Source organism: Chiroxiphia lanceolata, chromosome 9 (assembly GCF_009829145.1).
Source record: "Chiroxiphia lanceolata isolate bChiLan1 chromosome 9, bChiLan1.pri, whole genome shotgun sequence".
NCBI classification, from domain to species: domain Eukaryota; kingdom Metazoa; phylum Chordata; class Aves; order Passeriformes; family Pipridae; genus Chiroxiphia; species Chiroxiphia lanceolata.
In genome coordinates, this window is record NC_045645.1 from 21,761,838 (window position 1) to 21,787,340 (window position 25,503).

The 25,503-nt window shown below is 37.6% G+C and overlaps 1 protein-coding gene across 1 annotated transcript; it reads left to right on the plus strand.

Moving 5' to 3' along the window:
• Window positions 1-598: 598 nt before the first annotated feature.
• Window positions 599-23,008, plus strand: KIF14 (kinesin family member 14). Its single transcript, XM_032697064.1, is given in 39 exon segments — window positions 599-717; window positions 2,206-2,891; window positions 2,894-2,996; window positions 2,998-3,180; window positions 3,182-3,397; window positions 3,774-4,028; window positions 5,091-5,178; window positions 5,685-5,780; window positions 6,410-6,462; window positions 6,785-6,815; window positions 7,162-7,191; window positions 7,193-7,279; window positions 8,387-8,503; window positions 9,123-9,186; window positions 9,189-9,240; window positions 9,531-9,703; window positions 10,050-10,197; window positions 10,301-10,364; window positions 10,561-10,745; window positions 11,485-11,587; window positions 11,804-11,964; window positions 12,735-12,882; window positions 13,533-13,685; window positions 13,976-13,983; window positions 14,297-14,419; window positions 14,973-15,065; window positions 16,033-16,171; window positions 16,539-16,639; window positions 17,314-17,365; window positions 17,367-17,423; window positions 18,142-18,355; window positions 18,479-18,663; window positions 19,214-19,259; window positions 19,262-19,371; window positions 19,923-20,042; window positions 20,382-20,456; window position 20,859; window positions 21,080-21,217; window positions 21,352-23,008. Coding segments are annotated over 38 exon segments (4,932 nt in total). The 5' UTR covers window positions 599-717; window positions 2,206-2,293; the 3' UTR covers window positions 21,714-23,008.
• The last annotated feature ends 2,495 nt before the right edge of the window (window positions 23,009-25,503 follow it).

Genomic DNA, 25,503 nt, shown 5'->3' on the forward strand with positions numbered 1-25,503 from the left:
TTGCCCAGCACCCTGTTTTCACATCTTCCCTTGGTGTTGCTTGTAGTGCCAGCATTGTGTAAGTGTCCTGGCCGTTATGAGTTATTTTAGTTCCTTTCCCACCCATTTTCTCCCATTTCCAGTCATCCCTTGGATATCCGTGGCAGTGGGGTGTGACTGCACTCCCAAGGTTTGTGTGGGCCGTACGGAGCGGGTGGAGATGGGTGTTGTCCCCACTCTCCGGTTCCTCACGGTCCGCGCTCCCAATGCTCGCCCTTCCCGCCGGTCCCGGCGCAGAGGCGCCCCCTGGCGGCATGGGGGCGGTGCCGCGGGGCGGGTCCCGGGGCGGTGCCTCGCGCAGCCAATGGCGCGCGCCCGGCGCGTTCAAACGGGGCGGCGGCGGTTGTGGAGGCCCCGCGCGCAGGTGAGGGCCGGGCGGGACCGGGTGGGATGGGGCAGACACACGGGACCCCCTCCGCGTCCCGGCGGGGCTTGCTCCTCCGCGGGAAGGCTTTCGGGAGCCACAGGGCTGCGGGCAGCGCGGGGCGCAGGGTCCGCTGCCGCCCCCTCGCCCTGTCGCTGCGGGCGGGCCCGTGACACAGCCCCGCGGCCGCGCGGGCTCTGCCGAGGCTCGGCTGGGAGAGACGGACGGACGGACGGACGGACGGACGGGAGCTTTGCTGATGGACAGCGGAGCTGCCGGTACTCAAAACTGCGTCTTCGCCCAGCTTTGAGCGCGTGGGTTTCATCTGTGGTTGGTGGTTGTAATCCTTTAAAAAAGAGGGGTGAGCGTACTTCTCGTTCTGAGTTCGGCTCTCTCGAACTGGACGTCGTTCCTTATTTTAGAATGAAAGAGCTCTCAAAGGGGAGTTTCACTGTTCTACAGAAAAACTTTATGTGTGCTCACAAGGCACAGCTATGGCAAGGGGAGGGGAGAACTTTCTTACAGGACTTGTGTTAAAGCTGCACAGGAAGGGTGGACTTTTCAGAAAACACTAAAAACCATTCATGGCATACAGCCATGTTTCCCTATTTACTGATTGCCGGAGGGAGCCACAAAATTGATATTTTACAACTCCTGTGATGTAAATAGTTTCCTGTCTCAAACTGGATTGAGCAATAAATATGCTCTGGTTTGAAATTTTTATATTTTCCTCACAACTTGCGAGCTATGAAAAGCATGCAGTCATGACATGCGAAAGTGGATATAAGTGCATAAAGTCGGAGAGTGCTCTGAAAGCTACAACTTAAAAAGTGTAGCATTTAATGTAAACTTCTGTTGGAGCAGTGGTTAAACGGTTTCTTCTACATCACTTGCTCTCATCTTGCTTCCCGTTTTTTCCCCTGACCGTGTACAGCTGTTGTTAATGATAGATGCAGTTTTTAAGGGTCTAAGTCAGGTGACTTCTTGTATCAGCGAATTAATTGCAGCTGGCAAGTCTGCGGTGGGTAGTGATACCAAACCTGTAACAACCCAATATCCGTGATGGAGATACAACAGTGAAAACATACTTTCCTATGCGGATTGCATATATAGAGCTTTCAAAATATTTACGTGTAGGAAGGATGGGGAACATATTTTACAGTTTTTTCTGTCCCCTAGGCTAGATGTCTTTTGCTATGGGCCTATGTACTAGAGCGAACTAAAATAATGTCCAAAGGTACTATTAATAGTCATCTTTATTAACTGTCTTGTTCTGATAGTGGGTTTTATATTATATATCAAAATCCTGAAAAAGAATCTGCTTTCCATGTTCACAGACTTATTTAAAGTTAATTTTTTTGTTCTATTGGACTCTGTTAGCTGTGAAACGCTAAGATTATAAATAGCTGTGAGTGAATGGAGGCATGATCTGAAATTTCCTTACTTTAGGGATCCTGGTAGATCACTTGAAAGAAATATCCATGGTCATCTTTGTTGCTAAATAGTTAGATCATTCTTTTTACCAACAGGTGCTTCTTTGTGATGTTTGGTTTACTTTCTGAAACAAATCGTAGAACTCAGTAAATAAAGTCAAATAGCCTGTTATTGGAAGCAGTCATTCAAATATAAATAATGATTTATTTTTTTTTTTAAAGTACTGGAGGTGAAACAGGATACTAATTGTTATTTATTTATGTTTGGGAACAAGTACTGCAGTGTATGTAAAGAGCTCCCCATGCACCAAAACATAACTCACACTGGACGTGAGCATAATAAAAAAAATTTTTGCTTTGTCTTCCCAGATTCCTTGTGAAGCAGCAACTAGAAATAATCCTTTAGGAAAGGTGCTGTGCTTGTTAAAAACCAAGTGTTAACGGGCTGGAAGACAACATGCCTATTTACACAGTTCCTGGCAGAAGCCCTGCTGGGACACGATGCACTGCCACTTTGCAGAAGGCTTCCTCGAATGATACCTTTGCCAGCAGGAAAGCATCTGGGCAGCAACTGAAGTCACAGGAGTTGGGAGAAGAAGAGAATAGTCTACTTCCATGTTCTCAGAAAAAGGCTGAGGAAGTAAATAGGACTTATGTGATTTCAGCTTGTGAAAAAGTGGGTGACGCATCAACTACTTTTACATCTGAGGGCAGGTTAACACTTCAGAGGAGAGCTGGAGTAAGAAAAAAAACAGTGTCCAGTGGTGAACCGTTGCATACAAATGCAACACAGGGCACGGAAGAGCTACAAACAGAGAAAAGACTTACTCTGCGGAGGCGTGTGAGGACTGGCTCCACTGAGAAGAGTAATATCAATCAGAATATTGTTCCTAGGAAAGAAAACTTGCCAGCTGATGCACAAAGAAATTACAAGATTACACTTCCACAGAATATTAATGATACTGATGTTGTTAAACCAAACTTGAAGTTAGCTGAGGGTCAGTCCAGTACCAAATTGCAGTGTAACTTGAACAGCAAGGATTCCTTGGGTTTGTTGATGGTGTCTGTAAAAATGGTATCTCCATGCGTTTAAAAGATAAGACAGGCACTGCTGATACAAAATCTCAAAATGAAGTTCCTAAATCAGAGCATTAGTTACCTCAAAATGTATTATAGGCTATCAGGAGAACTGAATGAAAAAGGCAATATAAATAAGCTAGCTGGAAAGCAAAGGGTACAGCACTTGATGATAAAACATAACAGTTTGGAAAGACCAAGGACCCCCAGCCAAAGGTTTAACAGAAGGATTAAGCTTACACCAAAGAACAGCACTTTTCAAGATCACCACCTCTCAAACTGGCCTCAATGAACAAACACCTCATCTTCAAATTTTAGCCAAGAAGACCCACAGTGTCTCCAGCTCTCTTCCTGGGAGTAGAAGTTCAGAAGCAGAAGCGAACACAGAAGCTTTAGTTGAGAGCAGTAGAACTGAAGGAGATGTTTTCAAAGTGAAAAACAGCAAAGTGATTGTGGCTGTGCGGGTCCGGCCCTTCAGTAACAGGTTTGTATCCTGGACTTATTTCTGCTGCTTGTAGTGTATGGTGACTTCTGCTTTGTACTTCTTGAATTGTTTAATCATTGACCCAATAAGGATATAACATATGGTTTGAAAGTAGCTGATACTTCATAAAACACCAAGATGAAGATTTTATTAAGAAACTGAATTGACTTTATAGCTATTTGGGTCTGTTTTTTACATATTCATTAACAGTGTTTTGATCTTTAATACTTTATATGTTCATTGAACAGATATTTTTCACAATGGTCACCAATCTTTTTCTTTTTATTTTTTTCTTTCTGTTTTGATTGAAATTATTAACTTAAAGCATGTAGCTTATACTTTTTTTTTTTTTTAATATCCCTCCCTTTCCATGCAGAGAGAAAACTGAAAACTCACTCCCTGTAATCTGCATGAGTGGTTCAGAGACAACTGTACAAAATCCATCCACAAACCAAGTTTACAGCTTCAGTTATGACTTCTCCTTCTGGTCTTTTGACAAATGTCGTCCTAATTTTGCAAACCAAGCAGTTATTTATCAAGCTTTGGCAGTGCCACTCCTTGAAAGAGCTTTTGAGGGATACAACGCTTGTCTTTTTGCTTATGGGCAGACTGGTTCTGGAAAATCATACACGTAAGTTCCTGATAATTGCCAAAATTCTGTAGGAGCCAATTGTTATACCATGTACAATCATGAAAAAAGATTGTATGGAATAGATTCCAGCGCTATGGAATTTTGTCAAAATATTTTTGTGTATTTTAAAACAAAAATATTTAAACAAATGTCTAAAGTAATTAAGCTGAAGTTAGCTTTAGAATATTTTTATGTATCTGGCACTAACTTCTTACTACTTCTAGTGGAAAAAAAACTCTTTCAAGAGAATTAGTTCTGAGTTTCTAATTTCCATGAGGCTGTATAAACTTTTAATATAGATAGTTGAGGACCAGAAGTATTTCTGTTCAATTACAATAGATACAGAACTTAGAAGCAGGGTTTTCCTTTTTAAGTGTAAACTCAGTTGTTATGTACAATAGTTTTTAGCCTTGGTCTAAAGAAAAGATACACTTAGGATTGCAATATTATGTTGGTAGGTTTGTTGGGTTTTTGTTTAGGTTTTTTCTTCTACTTTCCCTTAACTACTTGTCTTCAAACCACTGATATTTTAAGCAAGGCTGAAATTAGTATCGGTAACACCTGTGTCCTCTGGTCAAGTTTACACAACAGATTTGTGCTCATGACTATTGTTGTGCACCTGGTGCGCCCTAGGCTGTGGCTGAGTTAGCCCAGTACACTGATGGTCTGCAATGGCACAATTCAACAAGAAAAAAGCTGCACCAGGGGTGGAGAGGGTCTTATGTGATTACACTGAAGTGTGCAGAGGGTACAAGATGCATGCATGTTAAGATAATAAACATCTATAGGCTTACTGTTAATAGTATGACTTACTCTTCAGCTGCTGTAGGGGTTTGGTTTTTCTTAGGTTTTCACCCATTTCTCAATGGATTAAATAGAAAATACCTCCAGACATCATCTTGTCCAACTCCCTACTTAATAAGCATCAACTCAGATCAGATTTATTTCTGTTGCTTATTACTTCTGTAACACAAAAGCATATGGTGTGTCAACTGCAGAGATGCACAGCTAAAGTATCTGTTGAGAGTTACAAAGCTAACTAGCAGGTTTTTGTAACCACAGGATGATGGGATTTGATGAAGACCGAGGAATAATTCCAAGACTTTGTGAAGATCTTTTCGATCAAATAGCACAAATGGACAAGGAACAGGTGATGTGCTTATGCTATTGACCCTCGCATTGGAATATGAGGAAAACTGATAACTTAGTGCTGATCTGTTTATTAATGTTCATATTCTTTTGCTGATTCAATCTTATTTCTGCTAGTAGCTCTGATAACAGGGTTCCCTAAGCAATCAAAATCAACATTGTTTTTACTTCCTTAATGGCAGTAATGTGAAAAAAAATGGGAATGATATTTTTAATGTATCACTAGACTAGGATTCTTTCTCTATATTGCATGTCTTACAAGATAAGATTTATGTAAGTAAAGATAAATCCCAGTGGGGCTCCATACTTGCAGTGGAGGCAGTAGAATAGAACTCAAAAAATATAAAGTTTATTGTTAAACATCATGTATCAAGCAAAATACACTTCAATAGTATTCCTATTCTAGCTCAGTGTTCTTGCTGAAATAAAAAAATAACTGCCCTCACTCAGAATAATGAAAATGTTTGTGGACCATATTAATACCTCTTTTATTATTAATTTTATTAGGTTTTGTATCATCTTGAAATGAGCTTCTTTGAAATATACATGAGAGAAATCCATGATTTGCTTGTCTTTAAAGCTGAAAATGGGCAGAAAAAACAAGTAAGTTGCTCACAGAAACAAGTATATGCATAAGCTCCCAGCAGTGGCATCCATTCTGTAAACAAAAATGCACAATTGGCAAATGATCATTAATTTGCCATCTAAGTTACTTAGTTGTGAATAATGGGATTCAAGTAAAAAACGAATGAAAATATCACTATATCACTAGTTAAACTAGTTTAGCTAGTTTTAGTGTTTGTGTGTTAGAATAAGAAAAAACATAAATTGAAGAAATTTGTTTTACGTAGGGTACGTAGGAAGGAATTTATTACGTCTGATTTATCAAAAAAAGTATTTTTTGCTCTTTGACATTGAGCACTATACTGGCCACTTGTGTGTAAACTGAATATTAGTTTATGATAAAGATGATACAGTAAGTTCAACTTGCTGTTGAAGTAAATCCTTTAACCTAAGCTTGAGACTTATGTGGACTTGTTTTATAGAAATTAAGACTATACTGCTTTGTCTAAAGCAGGAGTGAGTTTTGTCAGTGATTTCAAGGTAAGCTACTTAACTTGGAAACATAACAGATTTATGTTGCAGAATTTTTTTTCTTTTAAGGTAGTCCTGAGTGCCAGATCTAACTAATGCACTCCTAATAATTTGTATTTTGAAATTATTCTCACCAGCTTCGTGTAAGAGAACATCCAGTGCTAGGACCATATGTGGAAGGCCTGACAGTGTAAGTCTTAACTGTTCTTACTTTAAAAGATGTGTGGTGTAATCCTGAAAGAGTGCATAGTTAGCTTGAGGCTCTGTGCAAGCTTGTGTACTCACCAGTAAATCAAGCAAGATCTCAGTGTCATGTAGTTTTAGAAAATTCATACCTGTGGTGTATTGCCCTAGTGAAATAAGTGTGTGAAAGTCTCAAGACAACTGAAGCTTCATTCTGTGTTTGTATTTTGTTTGTAACTGGGGAAATGCTTCACAACTCAGGGCAGCAGGGAAAACTGTAGAAAGAAAACTGTCTGAACCCAAACTTTTCTTTTTTCCCCCCACCTTAGGAATGTTGTTCGTTCTTACTCTGATATTCAGGTAAGAGTTATTTGGTTACTAAAAGAGAATACAAATATTTCTACTTGCTCCTTTCTTAACTGCTGAAAAATAAATTCCATGGATGGGAAGAAAGTGTAGACTGTCCAGTAGTCTGTGATGTTTCAACTGTTTTTGTAAAAGGATAATGAGGACTAGTTCTATATAATAGAGCTGGGTAGATTCATCTAGTTAAGTGTCCCTTTTCACATGGTTATCTCTTAAATTCAAGTTTCGTTCCTCCTATATAGTCATGATTTTTGTTAATAACTTTATTGGCAAACATGGAAAATCTTCAATTAACTCCAAAGCAGGTTTTGGTTTCACATCCTAGCTTTTTTTCTTACAGAGTTGGCTTGAACTAGGAAATAAGCAGAGGAGCAACGGCTGCTACAGTAATGAATGACAAGAGCTCTAGGTCTCATTCTGTCTTCACCCTTGTCATGACGCAACCAAGGTATTGCCAGGTTGTTCTTTTTTATATCTGCTCAGATCAGCTAGTAAAAGTTGTTTGTGTGCTACCTAGAAAGCTGTGAGATATACCTGAAGATCTTTGAGAAAAGCACAGGGCATTTTAATGTGGCTTTCTACACAGCAAAACTTGTTTTATTTTACGTGCTTTGAGTAGATTCTTGTGTGTCTGTGCTACGTGTATTTATAGCAGCATATAAATATGTCTAGACTGACAGATCTAGGAGTAGTTCCAAGCTTCTCAGTGTGAGTTTTGAGATATAACAGGAATCCTAATTGAGGCCAGACCAAATTTCCACACTGTTGCCAACACAGCTTCTGAGAAGGTTAGGCTGTGGGAGGTGCATAGCTGTGCTGAGTTCCCTGCAAGCGTCGGACGGGGTCACCAGTAGGAGATACAGTGTTCTGCTCAGTTGAACACAATTTACTGAACAAATGTTTCCTTGCTTCAGGGTGCCCCTCCTCCCCCATATGTCTCTAGGACATAGGGACTACAACTCCTCATCTGATTTACAGATGCTTAAAAGACAAAACCTGACTTATTGAGTTGAGGCCTGAAGACAGAATTGAAATAGGTAGACCTCCTCAGGAGTCTACAGACTATCAATTTTCTCCATGCACAAATAACGTTGTTGGTTTGTGGGTTTTTTTGTTCTTGATTGGTTTAATTTTTCATCCCAGTTCCCTGATCTTCTTTCCTTCTTCCCCCTTTTCTCACCACTAGATTGTTGATTTTTCTCTATCATAACTAGTCTTGAGCCTTTTCTACTGACCTGATCTTAATTGGTCTAAGTCAGTAACAGCTTACTGATTTCCATGTTTTTTGGATAACTGCAATAGTCAAACTTCAGACCCAAACCCACAGTTTGGTAGTCTGTTGTGTTTGTAGTTTATGCTTATGCAGTTAGTCAGCCACAGCTAGCTAATTCTGTGGTTAAAATCTGAACTTCATCTCCTTCAAGGGATGTACATGAGGATATCCTGTCAAAAATTAAAAGGAAGCATCAATTTTTAATGTATTTGCTGTGAACAGCTTATCAGATTTCTACTTGTCTTCAGGCTTTTTATTTTGGTTTGAATGCCAACATGTCCCCTTTTTCCAGGTAAAATTTGTGAATGAAGAACAGTGTGATCGTAGGCTTACCAGTCACATCAATCTAATTGATCTCGCTGGCAGTGAGTGCTGTGCCAAAGCTCAGACTACTGGAGAGAGGCTGAAGGTAAACCAGGACTGGAAATCTGTGGAGAAGGATTGACTCCTAATAATATCCTTAAACTCCAAACCATGCTCAACTAATGGGACTCTTGGGCCGGAACTGTAGCTATAAAGGATGTATGTAGCCTTTATAAGTATTACATCACATTTTGCTGTGAGGGTAGGTGGCCTGAAGAAGGTGTTTACACTGTGCAATATGGCACATCTTGCTTAGAACAGCACTTCCCATGCTATGCAGGTCTAATGATCCTGCAGGAGGGGTGAGGGAAAACTGTTGATGTGGCTTTGCAAATAGTGAATCAGATATCACACAGAGTTGGGTCTTGCCCTTTTTTGGGGGAATCTAATTAAATAGAGCTTCTAATAAGAGGCTTTATTTCAAGCTGCCTTCATAAGTTTGATTGCTCTTAACACCATTTAAGGCAGGGTCTTTGTTCTTTCCAGATGAGGGTCTTCTAGACTGCTCTTGCATCTTATTGTTGTTTTTTTAATAAGTGGTAACATTTCATGTGGTACAGCTGTACCATATGTTGAACAAGCATAATTAATCAACAGTACAGTCAAAACCATCACACAAGAAGATGCAACTGTATTATAAATATTTTTATTTCTACTTTGTGTAGGAAGGTGTGAGTATCAATAAATCGCTGTTAACCCTTGGAAGGGTTATTTCTGCACTCTCTAGACAATTTCAAATGGAAAGAAAACTTTCATTCCTTACCGGGAATCTGTTCTTACTTGGTATGTACACTTCAGAATTTTTTTATATAGAAGTAAAGGCTTTCTGAGATTGTTTTCTTTATCTGTTCATGAGGCATCACTTTCTCTTTCTCTCATACGATCTATGGAAGGAAGAAATTAGCCTGTTGCATCAGATGAAGAACAAACAGGACCTTGGTTTTTTTTAAGTAGCTAACAGTCCCTCTCAAATAAGTAGCAAGACCCTGGGTATTTTTATTTAATCTGTTCTGGTTGAGAAGTTGTGAATTTTTCTCTCAGTGGATTGACTTGTATTCTTCTGTCAAATGAAGGTTGTTGAAGGAAAGTCTTGGTGGGAATTCCCAAACGACGATGATTGCCACAGTAAGTCCAGCTGCCAGCAGTATGGAGGAAACACTCAGCACCCTCCGCTATGCGAAGCAGGCTTGTTCAATTATCAACATTGCTAAAGTAAATGAAGATGTAAATGTGAAGCTAATCAGAGGTGAGATTGACATCTGCAGTCTGAGGGTTTTTCACTTGCACGTGTTTAACTTATGGCTTCATAGGAGTTCTTACTACTAATAATCTGTTGTGTTGACTGACTGCTTGTCAACTAGGCTAATACAACCTGGGATTTTCTTCCTTTTAACATCATTATTCTTCGTGAACTCTCTTTTTCCAAAGTTTAAGTGATATCTTAGGTTACACTTGAGAACCTGGAATAGGGAAGTGTGTTTTGTTTTTTTAATTGAATAACAGGATGAATTTTCTAGTATTGTACTGAAGTTTCTACACCCTATTTTGTCTTCATTTCTTATGTGCATTGTGTGTCTGTTTGTCTAATGTAGAATTGAAAGCTGAAATTGAAAGGATGAAGGCAGCTCAGAAAAGTGCTCTGAACACTGATCGTGAAAAATACAGGCGTTATTTGCAGGAAATAACATCTTTGAGGGTAGAACTGCACCAACAGGAGAGGAACATGGCAGAAATGCAAAGGTCAGGCAGTCATGAATGTCTTATTTTAAAATAGAAATGGCAAGACTTATATGCTGTCATTTTTCTCCTAATATGTTGCGTTATTTTCTCTTAATATATTAAGGGCCTGGAAAGAAAAATTTGAAGAAGCAGAAAAAAGGAAACTAGAAGATATAGAGGAACTGCAGGTACATTTTTCTTTCTATAGGAGATAGTACAGAAAATATAACATCAGCAAACCTTGTAGAATAATGGGAGTAGCTGTAAGATTTGGTTTCTGTAATACTATTCTTTTAACAGACCGCTGTGACTTAGGAAGATTTAAAGTAGATGTTTGAACGCACAAGTAAATTGTATTTTTATGCAGAGCTCTCTTTTATCTAGAAAGCTGGAATTGCATTCAAAATGGACAATCATTTACCAAACCTCGTCAATCTCAATGAAGATCCTCAACTTTCTGAGGTGCTGTTGTATATGATCAAAGAAGGAGAAACTACAGTTGGAAGGTGTACACCAAATTCAAAACATGATATTCAGCTTTCTGGAGTGCTGATTGCTGATGATCATTGGTATGTAGTGTTATTTTATACTTAAGATTTCTTCTCCCTCTTCCCTTTCTTTTGGAGTCACTCTTTCTTCTGGCAGTAACAAAACAGGTTTTTTAGCCAAGAAAATAACATTTAGGGATATTTTTTTTTACTGCTCAATGATTAAGGCAGCTTCCTTCTGTTCCCTCTAAGAAATCTGTTAACTGGGATAGTTTAATTTCTTTGTTCATCTCATTCATGTAGCAAAATCTTCTGCAGCATTTCTGCATGAATTAGACCTGATCAAATGATGTTTTGTGGTAGATAACTCTGTTACATTAAGTTCAATAGAAAAGTGAAATGTCTTGACAGTTCTTACGTTAGTAAAAATAGAGATCAACTTGGCCATACTGCAGAAATATTGTTTAAAGTGCATTCTGTGCAATTGATCCCAGACAAAAAGCTGTAAGAAACTTCACTAATCAGTTACTAAACCCATGAAAGATGCAGATGTGTTGGGAAATTAAGTGTTATGAAAGGAATACTCAGGGTATTGTGGTAATTTTTTAGCAGTGGATTCTTAGATTTAAATATAGGTTCCCTTCCAAAATATAGGTTGTCATTTCTTCAGTATGTGTGTTGTGACTAAATAGTATGAAGACCATACGCATCTGGAAAGACGATAACAGAACACAATCTAAAGCATGAATTTTAGTCTATTAAGAAATAGCACTTGCAGTTATTATGAACTACTGATACTGTAAATGTTTCTTGTTTTCAGTGTTATAAAAAATGCTGTTGGCCAAGTAAGTATTATTCCACTGAGAGAAGCAAAGACATATGTAAATGGGAAATGCATTTTGAACCCAACAGTTCTGCATCATGTAAGTGATTGATTTAGTAATAGTAATATGTGCATGTGTGAATTTCTTTGCTTTGTTAATATTTCAACTTCAGACTGCAGTTTTCTTAGAAGGCTCTGTAACTGTAAATATTTGTCTCTTCATCTTTGATTTCTACCTCTGCCTGCTGTGTTTTAAGTGCTGAAAATTTTTGCTTATAAATTTAAATTTTTAGAAGAATTCTTTTTTTCCCAATAGGGTGATAGAGTGATCCTTGGGGGAGACCATTATTTCAGGTTTAATCATCCAGCAGAGGTTCAGAAAGTTAAAACACCTTCTTGTGGGACTACGTGTTTGCATGATGGTCCAAAAGATTTTGAATTTGCAAAGAATGAGCTGCTTATTGCACAGAGAACACAGTAAGTATTAGTTCTTGTTCTTGAGATAAATGCAATTGTTAATTCAACCATGCAATTAGTTTAAGAAATAATTAATAACCCTCAGTTATTTCACAATAAAGGAAAATGGGAAAATAGCAACTCTATTTAATGGAAATGGAAGTCCCAGATTTAGCTGAAATGAAAGTGTACCTCTAAGATTCAATCACCACACATTAGTCCAGTTATCAAGAACGTAGACCACGATTAAAGAAACACTGAGCTAAGTAGTGTGTCTCTTGGGTTGTTTCTCTCCAAGCATATGATGAGTCTGAAAGTTAGTTTTGATGTTTCAGAGAGATTTAAAGCCTGAAAAGTAAATGCCTTAGGAAAATGGGAAGAACCTGAAGTTACAACCTTAGTCGTATCTGATGAGGGAGAATTTGAGAGATGGTGAAGTGTTATTTGTACTTGCTTCATTCCTGGGAGTTATCAGAGTGCCAGACTCACTAACTTAAAATTTACTTGTCCCATCTTAATGTGATTTAGTGGGTTTCCATTACAGTTCTTAGTTTTGTGAAAGTGATGTAATAAAATGAAAATGGAAATCAAGTGGACTTAAACATTCTGGAATGCCCTTCATATTTACCAGTGTCTACATTTTCCCTATGAAATGTAAAATACGTGAAGTATGAAATTGTTCTTCTAAAAACAAATCTTAACAAACCCTCATGATAGGAATAAAAAGTTGATAGTCTCTATGCAGCCTATAAGAGATTAAAGGCAGCGTTCTAAATGTATGATATCTGTAGTCTTGAATCAGAAATTGAAGAGGCACGGCTCAAAGCCAAGGAAGAAATGATGCAAAGTGTCCAAATTGCAAAAGAGATGGTTCAACAAGAGCTGACCTCACAAAAAGAAGCTTATGAAAGCAAAATAAAATCACTGGAAGCAGAGGTGGTAAGTTGCCATTGCATCATTACATCAAACATATCAATAGCAGAAACTGTAGTATGTGGTATCTGTTTGTTTGGTGCTTGGTTGGGGTTGTTTTGTTTGTGGTGTGTTTTTTTTGTCTTGAATATTCTAAGTATTTTAGGGAATGCTAGGCCTCATTCTTTAAAAAAAACAAAGTCAGTCCTAGTAACACAAGAAGTTGTCAAGTAGGTATCTCCTTCAGAGTTATTCTATGGATTGTAACTTGCATGCAAAGAAAAATACCTACAGAATTATTCTATGGGATTTTTAAGTTACTTAAGTAATATACTGTAGTAATACACTAATATGGGTTTTTTTTCTTTGCAAGTTGGCATGCTACTTTGTTAGTTTTTTCAACACTTTTACAATATAGAATGTACATTGGCATAGAATGTACATCATGGTAAAATAATAATGATGATGTATCTTATTTTTTAAACATTCTGTGGGAGACAGTGATGCTTGTGATGCGGGATATAACCTTTCATTGCTGACATTGGGCTGTGTAGACTGTAGGGACTGCATGTTTTAAGTGTTGGAAATGAAAATAAACCTTAATATCTGTGTAAGGGACGGGTCAGAAATGCTGTAGAAGTGGTTTTCCTCCTGTCATCTCTCCTTTTTATTATCAGAGAGAAGAATCTCGTAAGAAGCAAATCCAAGAAATGAATAACCAAAAAGCTGCAACTAAAATACAGGAGCTAGAGAAGGCAAAGCAAAACCTTGAGCTAGAACTACAATTCAATAAGAAACGTTTAGAAATGGAGACCTTGGCTACCAAGCAGGTAATTTTTAAAAAAAGCAGATTTTTAGGCAATAAACTGGTTTGTTGGAGGGGGGGGAGGGCTTTTTTTTGTTAGGGTTTTTTTTAAACAATTACTTTAAAGGAAATGCTTTGAAGTATTTTCTTCTACATGATTTTATGCAGAACTGATACTTAGTTTGCATTCTGAGTATGATGTTGTATTAATGTTAGGGATTAACTAATGCTGACTGTTTCTCATATAACATGGATGGTTTTGTTTCTGTACCGAACTTTAGAGACTGTTGCCTGTGGCAAAAGTTATTACTCCAGGCATTAATGTAAACAACGTCTGATTCCTGGCTGGTGTTCATATATATCTGACTGCTGCAACAAATATGACTTAATTTTTTAAAAGTTGTTTCTTTTTTAATTCCAGTATTTTTTAAGCTTTGCAATGTCGAAGCAAACTCAGAAAAATGTCAGAGTTCAAAAATGAAGCATTTCCTATCAATATAGCAGATGCCTGGTATCACATTCATTCTGAGAGTCTTTAAATGACAGGAACATAAAATTTAACTTCAATAAACAGCATTAAGAATTTTAAGTTTTCAGTTTTTTTTTAATCACTGCCCATTTTTCCCCAGGCTCTAGAGACCATACTATTCGTCATGCAAAGATACTGGAGGCTCTGGAATCTGAGAAGCAGAAGATTGCTGAAGAAATACACACCCTTCAGAAGAACCGTGGGAGTGGGAATAGAACAGTGACAAGTTTGTATATATGGTTTTGCAAAGACAATGCTGACTTTTCATTTGCTTGGTGGGCTTGGGCCATGGATACAGATACAGGAGGTCTTTCTGTTCCCCTAACACTTCCCTGAACATCAAGACCTTCTGGTTGTTACAAGCTTTTCTATTCATAAGCTTGTATCTGTCAGACTGTGTTAAAAGCTCTGTTTTAATCATACTCAGGGTGGTTAGGTAGATATCCATGTAGTCTGTATTTATCCCAATTGCTTGAAAGTCCTTCCCTTCTGTCTGAACTGGTCAAGCATTAATTCCTCTGGGAAACTGGAGTAACAGAATTAATTTTGTTTAGTTTTCTACCACAGATTTAATATGTAGGGTTTGGTCTTACGCCTCTGTTTCTGAAATACCCTTTATCTGACCTTTGAAAGGGTCATTTTTTCCCAATGTACTGGGAATTCATGGAATATTTGGGTTGATTTCTTTTTTGCCTTTTTTTTTTTGTTGTTTTAATTAACCCTAAAGTTGTTGCATCACATTGTTTGGTCCACTTAAGCATTATGTTCTATATTCTTTATTAGGTCCACTAACTGGAAGTCTTTGAAGCTGTCAGTGATGGTCAAAGAGGCCAACACCATTAGTAATGCATTAGGGAAAAACACTATTTTCTGCAGGTGAGTGTCGGAGTTAGTTAATTTTAAGGGGTTGTATATATAATATACATATCATAGCTGGGGGGTGAATTCTGAATATGCAGGGAGCTGTTGTTTTTCTTTTAAGAGTCTTATAAAATCTAACATGATAAATGAACTTTCCAAACTAGTTAAGTGTGTAGTTCAGCCTTGTTACTTTGAAATGTGAATTTCAAATTTGAATTTTAGATCACCACTTCAAGGGTATGTCCACAGCCAAATGATTTTGGATTGAATGTGCTTTGGAGGTGAATCTTCTGATGCCCGTGTCCACATATTGAAGTGGCCCTAAAGAACACTATGTTCCTTTAAAGCAAAACTGAACAGAGCCCTATGTGCCAGCCGCCAGGAGGTGCTCAGTTCACAGACCTGGAACAGGGGTAGCTCAAAGTAAAAACCTCAGTGGATATTGAGCCTTTGAGACCAGTTATTTCACTCCACAGATCTCTTGCTATGCCAGGCTACTTGACAACTGTAGCTGAAGAACGTTCTGGAAGTGGACCTGTATGTTGTTCAGATCTTAGCATGAGCAGAGATGTATTAGTGCAGAGCAAATGCTGTATCATTTAAAACACTTGCTACAGTAAATGCAGGTAAAATAGGAAGTGTATGTTTACTGTTTTTCCAGGTGTTATATTTTCATTTCCTTCAAGAAGAACTCTGCTAGTAGAATTCTGTAGCATATATTTGGCTTTGAATTTCTTGGGAGCCAGGAATTTGTATGCTAGTATCTACTTCTGCCTCTGAATGCAGGGATTCCTTTTTTCCTTTGCATAAAAGTAACTTTAACAGCTACACTTACGTTGATTTGGTTAGATACATGATGTCTCAAGAAATTTGTATCGTGATTTTTATTCTCTGTATAATAAACAAGCATCTTGTTTATTTTTGCAATATGAATAATGTGTTTTGTCTTGATATTTGTCTTTTAACTCTCCCACATTCTTAGGCATGACAAAATTGATGATAAAACAGGAGCAGTGTCTTCTGTTCAGGTGCAGGTTCGTAACATCAAGCTGGGAATAGCAACTTTTTGGAGTCTAGAGAAATTTGAATGCAAACTAGCAACAATGAAAGAACTGTATGAGGTCAGTAATCGCTGAAGAATAAACACTAATAATCAGTAATACTTTGTCAAAGATAAGATTTCGATAATCCATACAGGAGGAAAATCTTGAGTTTTTGGGGGTTTTATGTCATCTTAAACGCCAAGACACATGTATACACATTTCTCCATCAAACAACACGAGGACAATAGAAATCAATTAATTTATTCAGGTAATTTTTTTACTGAGTAAGAAGCAGTAAAACATATATATCTGAAAATAAGCAAAACCATTAAAGCTACTCTTTTCCTGTTAATAGAACATGTTGTCTTCATCCATGCATTGAATGCTTTGTCACTTTACTTCTGTTTAACTCTCTTCCTCCCCTCTGTTTTCTTTATTTTTTCAGAATAATGATAGAAATAAAGCTGCTGATGTGTTTTATGATCCTGCTGATGAGTGGGAACCTGACCTTTCAGACACCTCAGTTTCTTCTCTTTCCAGAAGAAGGTAATACTAATTTGTAGCTCTTCTACTACACTTAAAGCACAAAATTGTGTAATTATCTGAATATGTTTTTGTGTCACTAACATAGTAATTTATTAATCTTCTTTACCTTATTATAATGTCAATTATATCCATAAATTTTGATTTAATTTGTATTTGTGAGGAGGAGGGGAAAGTTGAAACTAAATATGTTACCTTATTATGCTCTACTGGCTTCACTTACGAAATGTGTATTGGTGTGCAACATGTTGCTGATAAAATTATGTGCCCAGGAAGCAGTTTGGTAGATGTAACAGCAGTTGTTTCTGAGGTCAGGTGTGGAATATGTGCAGCATGTATCTGATCAGTGCCAGAGGGTTTTATGTATGACCACTGACAATTAGTTCTGGATTACAATAATCCAGTAGTAGAGGACATTAGATTAAAAATGAGTACATGGAATGAAGATCCCTCTATAGTAGCAAGCGGCTGAAGAAAGTAAGTAGGATCCGTTCTATGGGCTGTATTGACTTGCTTTCACTCTGGTTTAGGCTCTGTGTTCAGAAGTTCCATTAATTAGATGTTTATTTTGTTTGCCTGATGTCTGTTAATATTCACTGAACTTTCAGTGGGTACGAGGAGAGAGGTTCTTTACTTTTGACATTTTGTCATGTTTTTACTTTGTCATCCTTTCTTAGAAGTAGAAGTTTCATGAAGAACAAGAGAATTTCTGGATGTTTGTCAGAGATAAAAATTGCAACCCATTCAGAATATACAGACTTCCTATATATCAGGTACTTGCTATATGGCAGAACACCTTCCATTTCATACTGAGAATTTGAACCTAATACGTGCAGAAAACATAGGCATTTGTAATAGTTTTTTAAAAAAGCGGCATGGGTTGGAAAGCAAAGTTAAAAATATCCTGTTTGTGATACCTTCAAATTTTTAATGTCAAGCTGTTAACAGTAGGGGTTTTTTGTATTTTTAATTACACTTTCTTAGGGCAAAAACTTCCTGACCAACACTTTGTGAACCTTACTTAAGAAACTTGCCTAAAATATTACTCAGTGTAACTACATGGGTTACTGGAGAAAAAGGTTGAATCCTGATACAATAATTTGGAGACTTTGTTTTCTAGAGTTGTTGCTATTCATTCAACTACTGAGGTTTCCCCAAGCTTTTTGCCAGGTTTTACAAACTTGTTTTCAGAAATACAGGATGCTCCAAATATTTTTTTGTATTCAGTTATTTTAGATTGGCTGGGTTTATCTTCCGTTTCTCAGTAGATTTGATTGTTGAAACAGATGGATTCATGTTAAAGAATTTCACTATTGAATTTGTCTTTGTACTAACTGAATCTAGAATGTATTTAGGATATTGTATATGCATTTTTCCTGACTTACAGTCTTGAGTAGATGAGTGTTAAGATTAAATAGTCACTACTGTTTAGACACACTGACTGCGCATTCCTGTGAAGAGTTTCTGTGCCTGTATGTTTTGCTTTTACATCATACAGGTTCAAGAACAAGTCCAGCATATACCCAAGCTTTTCTGAATCGTTTCTTCCTGGAATTTGCAAGGAATCTATAAGTTCAGCTTTAGATTTGCTGGAACAGAATCATGAAGTGGGAAAAACCATAGCAGACAGTCTCCTAACTAAATTGTTTATAATTTTTTCTGGAGTGTCTGCCATTTCAAAAGCCTATGAACAGCAAGATGAAGAATGTCAAGAAAACTGTAAGTCTCATTTTCATAAGACTTTGAGATTCAAAGCATTCGTGTGTTTGTCTCTCACAAGAATTAACATTCCTCCATTAATTTGCCAAGGAGACAGATCTGATAGATATCTTTCTCTTGTAGTTTTCAATCTTGATCCTACTGCTCAGTCCTACAGCATCAGAATTATCTCTGCTTTTGACCAGATTGTGGTTCTAAAGCAGCTCTGGCTTAACAATATCCAAAAGTGTCCTGGGTCTATAAAAGTTGATGAAGAAATGAAACGGGAAATAAAGAACTTGGGAGGTTATTTACAGTTACTGCTGCAGGTAAAGCATATTAAAGAATTCTTCTGTGTATAGAGAACTTCTATGCATTAATGCATACTACAGACTTGCTAAAAACACTTTAATGTCCAATGCATGCAATGACAACCGGACACACCTAAGGAAGGTGTGCTTTTTTCTGGCTAAATTGGTACTTCCATGTGCTAGTTGAGAGTAATGCAGACCTTCCTGTGCCCAGGACAATAGCATTAGTTCTTATTCATAAAGGGTAAAAGAAAATATGCAGGAGCAAGAGTAGTGCTGGTTTAGACTGTGAAGTGCTGCAGTTTATAAATGATAAACCGGTGGCCAGTGAGTATTACCCTTTTCGCGCTGTAGCCTCGTGAAGCTTTTATTTCTTATCTTAATTGTGTTTTCTTCTCTGTGGTTGCAAGGCACAGTCTTTTAGCTGTGATAGATAAGTCAATGTAATTAGAAAGATGTAAAGCTAAAAATTCCTCGAACTATTGCATGCTACGAACTCTTGCAATACAGAAAGTATGTGCTCTTTGACCACAGGTGCTTTCAGTGAACGATGTGCCTTTGTTCTCAGGGATGTTCTTCAGATATATCCTCAATGGTAACAGAAGCATGGAGCAAAGTAACCAAACAGTAAAACAAACAATGAAATACATAGGACACTTGGCAGTAGTCACAACAGCTGATATTTCGTTTCCTGAAGAGAACAATATTCCTACATCTAGTCTACAGGTAAAAAAATGTTTATTAGAAATAGTAATTATGAATAGTAATTTTAATGTTGCTGTCACACTTATTATCAGTACTGCTCAGAAGCAAATTGTTACAAATAACAATTTCACCAACTACATTAAGTACTATAGTACATTCATTTTTATGGTGAAACGATGTGTTAATACCTTTGCCATTTTTTTCCCTTAAAAGCTCACTTAAATCTGTGTAACTTACACTTATAAAGAGAAAGAAATACTGTGCTTTTAGGATTGTATCTTCATTGAGATTATACAAGTCTATCTGTTTCACTGAAATTCAATACTTACTTTCAGTAATCTGTGTTTTAAGTACCACACTGAGTTTTCAGAAGTCTGAACAAAGTTAGGAAAAGGAGGTTACAGTGCTGAGCACCAGTGGTCCAAGAATGACAGGTGACTGATAGGCCTGCACTGAACAATTTGCTGAAAACAAAATTGTTTTCTAGCCCACTACAGAAAATCTATTTTAATTTAAATTTTAAGACAAAATCAGTTTCTTTAATCATTGCATTTTGAACCTTTTTTTAAAAGGAATTTGTACTTGCCATTTATGATGGAGTAGGCTCAGGTCTGGAATTTCTCATTGATACTGTACAGGAGAAAGCAAGAATGGTACAGAAAAAACTTCTGAAACAATGTCCACAAAATGAGGTGAGATGAAAATAAGATTAAAACTACTACTATATCTTGGAGGCACTTGATCATAGAGGGTTTTTTAAGGTACAGTCTGTTTCTTTTGTGCTTTTAATTTATTTAGGTGGTAAGTCTCGAAGTAGATGATACTAGATGATACACATAGTAGAGAGTAAAGTCTGAGGAAGAAGCAACCTGTTAACATTTGAAAAAATTCCATGTTATGTTTGCAGAAAACATTATTTCTGCTTTAGAGTATTTTTCTTAATAGTGTACCAGTATTCATTCTTATCCTTTTAAATATTAATGTACTTTGACTTCATCAAGTGTACAATATAATTAAAAGTTTCTTTGTAGATTCAAAATCGAATAAAGGATAATGTTGTGGCATTAGCCAGATTCCTTGAAAATAACATCTCTTACTGCAGAAAGGTAAGAGAAATGCTTCGCAAAACGTGTGTGCTTGAGCCTGGCTTTAAATTTTAAGAATACGTTTATCAAAGAAGAGGAAATTGAAACTACCTTCTGTATATTTACATTTGCATGATAACAGTTCCTGTCTCAGCAGCATTCCTGTGATGGGATGCTAAGTTTTCTGGCTACTACATTTCCACTCAAAACTCTTTGATTTTTGTTTCACTTAAAGTATTTCTGGAGGTACTTTATCTTTATCTTTCTTCATTTTATGCTCATCATAAGCCTAACCACCTGTTTTGTTTTCTTTTAAGTTGAAAGCCTTAAGTCCAGTAATTCTAGTGTAACTTATAGCTGCTGTTGTAGTTATTGGTATTTTGAATTAAAAGCCAGGATAGATCATTTAATCTGTCTCCTAAGAGCCAAACTTATTGTGGATTTTAGTTTCATTTGCCTTCTTTTAACCTTGTCAACAATCTGTACTCTTTCTGGTGCTATCTTACTTGTGTGACTTGGTGTCAGTTGGATTTTGTGTTTTGGCATTGGCCTGTTGTATGTGACTGAATTCATAATAGGCATGTTTAATAGTTAATTATTGTCCTGTATTTGGTTTTTTTTTAAACTGTTCTTTGATAATACAGAAAAAATAGAATCTCAGTTACCAGGAGAAGAATATCTGTATCGAGAAATAAAGAAAAGCACTAAGATTGCTGTGAAATATTTGGAATTGGAGCAGTGCCTAACTGAAGTCTGTCGAATTGTTTCTTCGATGTTACAAGGTATTTATCTAGGTTATCACCTGTCTTGATAGTAACCTGTGGGCTACAGGAGACCTGTAAAGCAAGAGGGAGGACAACTTGGTCTGCCTTTGCAAAATGCTACATTTGATTCTTCTCGTCTTTGTTTTTCATAGGGTTGTACAGAAACACAAGCCCCCTCAGGAGCTTTGCAGAAAATATTTCTGTCATAGGTGGATATTTTAACAACTATTTCAGTTTATTTGCCTTGTCTTCTGCAAACAACCCTATTCAGAAGATACCCCGAGCTTTTATGAACTTGGATGAACTGGACTCTCTGGTTGATTCCCTTATTATGAATTTTGAACTTGAACAAGGACAGCCATCACTGCAATCTCAAGCTGTTTGTAGTGAAACTACTGAGACTCAAGGAGGACAGGTTGAAACAGGTGAAGCTGAATTTGCTCGAAAATGGAATGGGACTCTGGAACACACAGAAACTCCAGAGCTTTCACCTGGTAGGATAGAGTGGGTATAAAATGTTATCAACAAATGAAAGGAAACTCTTTCCTATTGCCTGAAGGCAAAGTAACATGTGCCACAAAAAGCTAACATTTATTACTAATATTAGTGAGTGAGTGATGTGAAAGTAAGTGACATGTTTGTATGAGGATAAGTACCCTATATTTCACCAAAAAAAAATTCCTTAAGAGGCTGCCAGACTTGAAAATACAATTCCTTTTGTTTTAATAAATGTCTATTATTACCTAAGTTTATAAGAAATAATTTAATGCAGTAAGTAAGAAATCAGTTGGAGATGTTATGAACGGGTAGACTAAAACTCTTGGGGAATAACTAGGAAACACAGTAAAGGCTTGGTAGGACATTCACATCTCTTCATCATAAACCATGATTTAGGACTATGTGGGAGATTCCTTTGAAGGGCATTCATAACACATGTTATATTGCATACAGTTAGGTAAGAAGACTGCCTTCCTAACTTGGACACTTGAAAGGTAAATGATGTGGGAATCAATTTTCTTTTTCTTTTTTTTTTTGAGTTGTTGCTTCACTTCTGCTGCATTATGATCTAGTAGTGTTACTACAAACTTAAAGTGGGTTTTTTATACCTTTTTTAAACAGAGCAAAACCTTTGTATTTATTTCTGTAGAGAAAAACTGAGAGAGAGTAAAAGTACTTTACCAACCCTATTTGATAAATGCTTTTTTAAGTAGTTTTGTAGATCTTTGAAAAATCTGGGCTTAAAATGTATCAGTGATGCTGCTCTTCAACATGATGTGAAGTAAGTTCATGTTGAGTTTGTTGCTAGTGAGATATCTTTTGATTGCTCAAATGATTTTCAATACTATTCATATTGGAATAGAAGCGTATCTCTAAATATGTGTTAACCCATGAGGTTGTAGAGAATTTTCCCAGTCAACTACTTCTTTATGCTTTTTATTGTAGTAATTGTTTAACACCTTAATTTTAGTCTGTTGGCTGAAGCCAGTGCAAGTTGACAGGAAGGATGGAAATTAATTTGAGTTTTTATTCTTTAAGACTGGGTTTTAGGAGGCCTGGAGTGAGCACAATTTACTGACAACAGAGCAGTGAAGTTTGTAAGCTAAAACCAAAGATTTTTCCTGTACATCAAAGTTTCTGTCGTGGTTTAAGCCCAGCTGGAAACTAAGCATGACACAGCTGCTCCCTCACTGCCCCACCAGTGGGGGAGAATCAGAAAGGTAAAAGTGAGAACTCCTGGGTTTGAGATAAAGACAGTTTAATAGGGAAAGCAAAAGCCACACATGCAAGTGAAGCAAAAGAAGAAATTCTATTTCCCATGGTCTTCACCAGGGGCTGCAGGGGAATCTCTGCTCCAGTAGCTGGAGCACCTCCTCTCCTACTCCAGCGTGGGGTTGTGGGTCCTTCCCACAGCTGCAATTCTTCATTAATTGCTCCAGTGTGGGTCCCTTCCACAGGGTGCAGTCCCACAGGAACAGGCTGCTCCAGCGGGGCTCCCCCGTGGGTGCACAAGTCCTACCAGCAAACCTCTTCCAGCGTGGGCTTCTCTCCCCATGGCTCCACAGGTCCTGCCGGGACCCTGCTCCAGTGTGGGCTTCCCACAGGGTCACAGCCTCCTTCGAGCATCCACCTGCTCCTTTGGGCATGGATCCTCCAGGGGCTGCAGGTGGATATCCCTATGGACTCATCCACAGGTCCTAGTCTCCTTGACTTGTGTTCACACTGGCATTCTAGCATGACCAGTGCAGCAGCACAAACAGCAGCCATGCCCCAGCCATCTGCCAGTCCCTGTGCATCACCACTGCTGATATCAGAATGTTCCCAGGAAGAGCAGAGTGAGGTGATCAGCAGCACAACAAGCAGTGAAAGCAAAAAGCAGCCACTAATGAGCTCAGACTCTCATACAGTCGAGCCCAGGGGAAGCACAAGAGCCTGCCCAAAGCAGCCAAACAGCAATAATGGCTATAAATTCCATCTAACATATTCCAATCAAATCTGTCGTTATCTCAGACTGTCTGAGCTCCATGTTGGCCACCAAAACAAACCGTCATGGTTTAACCTCAGCTGGCAGCTCAGCCCCACACAGCCACTCACTTAGTCCCACCCAATGGGGTCAGGGAGAGAATTGAAAGGGTAAAAGTGAGAAAACTCCTGGGTTGAGATAAAGACAGTTTAATAGGGAAAGCAAAAGCTGTGCACATGAGCAAAGCAAAAGAAGAAATCAATTCACTGCTTCCCATGGGCAAGTAGGTGTTTAGCTATTCCCAGGAAAACAGAGCCTCCATCATACCCACTTGGGAAGACAAATGTCATCACTCTGAATGTCCTCCCTTTCCTCCTTCCTCTCTTTCTATATACTGAGCATAATGTCAAATGGTATGGAATGTCCCTTTGGTCAGTTGGAATCACCTGTCCTGGCTGTGTCTCCTGCAAACTTCCCAAGCACCCACAGCCCCCTTGCCAACATGGCAGTATGAAAAGAGGAAAGGCCTTGGCTCTATGTCAGTGCTGCTCAGCAATAACAAACCCATCTATTTTTCATCATTGTGTTCAGCACAAATCCAAACCGTAGTCCCATACTAGCTATAGTGAAAAAAATTACCTCAGCCAAACCCAGCACACCTTCCAAACCAGATATTCACAGCTGTCACCTTTCCTTCTGAGGGAAGATGTTCAGCATCTTGGGAATTTCAGTCTCTGAGAACGTTAGGTTCTTAGAACTATTCTTTGTAAAAAGACTGCAGTAGAGTCAGCCATCATTTTCTTTTGAAAACTTTCATACTGTAAATATAATTGATGCTGTTATTCAGGGATTTTGCACTTTCCTTATTTAGAGGAAATGAGAAGGGTAATTATGCTGATCCGGTAACCCACATGTATTTCTTAAAGACTAGTATACCATTGTACTTAGTCAAAAAATGTCTAGTGCCACAGTCCTGCCATCAAAAATATTCACCAATTTTTGTATCAGCTAATAATTTTCTTCTGACATGAGGTGTGATGCTTAATTGCTTTGTTACTGTAAAAGCTTTTGCATGTCTGCTCCAGGGTTAAAGTATATTTAGTTGTTCAGCTTTTTGTGCTGTAAAAATGAAAAGAAACCTGATATATTTGTACTTGTGTAAATGTATTACTTTATATTCGGCTGACGTTCTAAGAACATAACTGGTCCGTCTGATTTGTGTATCTAAGCATGGAAACTGTAAAGAGTAAAACTACATCATGTAACTGAACACCAATATTTATTTATTTATTTATTTATTATGACTTCAAGTGTAAATTCCTTGTTGATTTTTCATCTGGGTACAGTTGATTTTGAGATCTTCCTTTGTTGCTGAGAGTATTGCTTTCTTGCTCAAAGTATCATAGTGTAGAAATATGAAATATTAGTAAGAGTTGTTTTCTGTAGCTCACAAGTGAAACAAAACAGAAAACTTCTTTACCTGTGTTTCTTTCCTCTACCAATACACATTAACTTTCCTCTATGAACAGCACGCATTTGGAGGCTGAGTGCTCATGCAGTAATCTACGCCTATTAACGTCAGAATACTCAACCCCTTCCTGTATCCACAAGTCAATATTGTGGTATCATGTCAAGTGTCCATTGTGAAATTACATTCAAGTGTTACTGATGTTCCACCTGCCCAGGTGATTAATGATATTTGCTTTATTCTTGTGTTTAATGGGAAGCATTGCTTAGGAAACATTGAGTTTGCTCAAATATACAAATTTCTTATGAGAATTTTAAAATTTTTTTGTCTTATTTTCTTTCTATAACTAAAAAACAAACTTGGAGCTCAAACTGC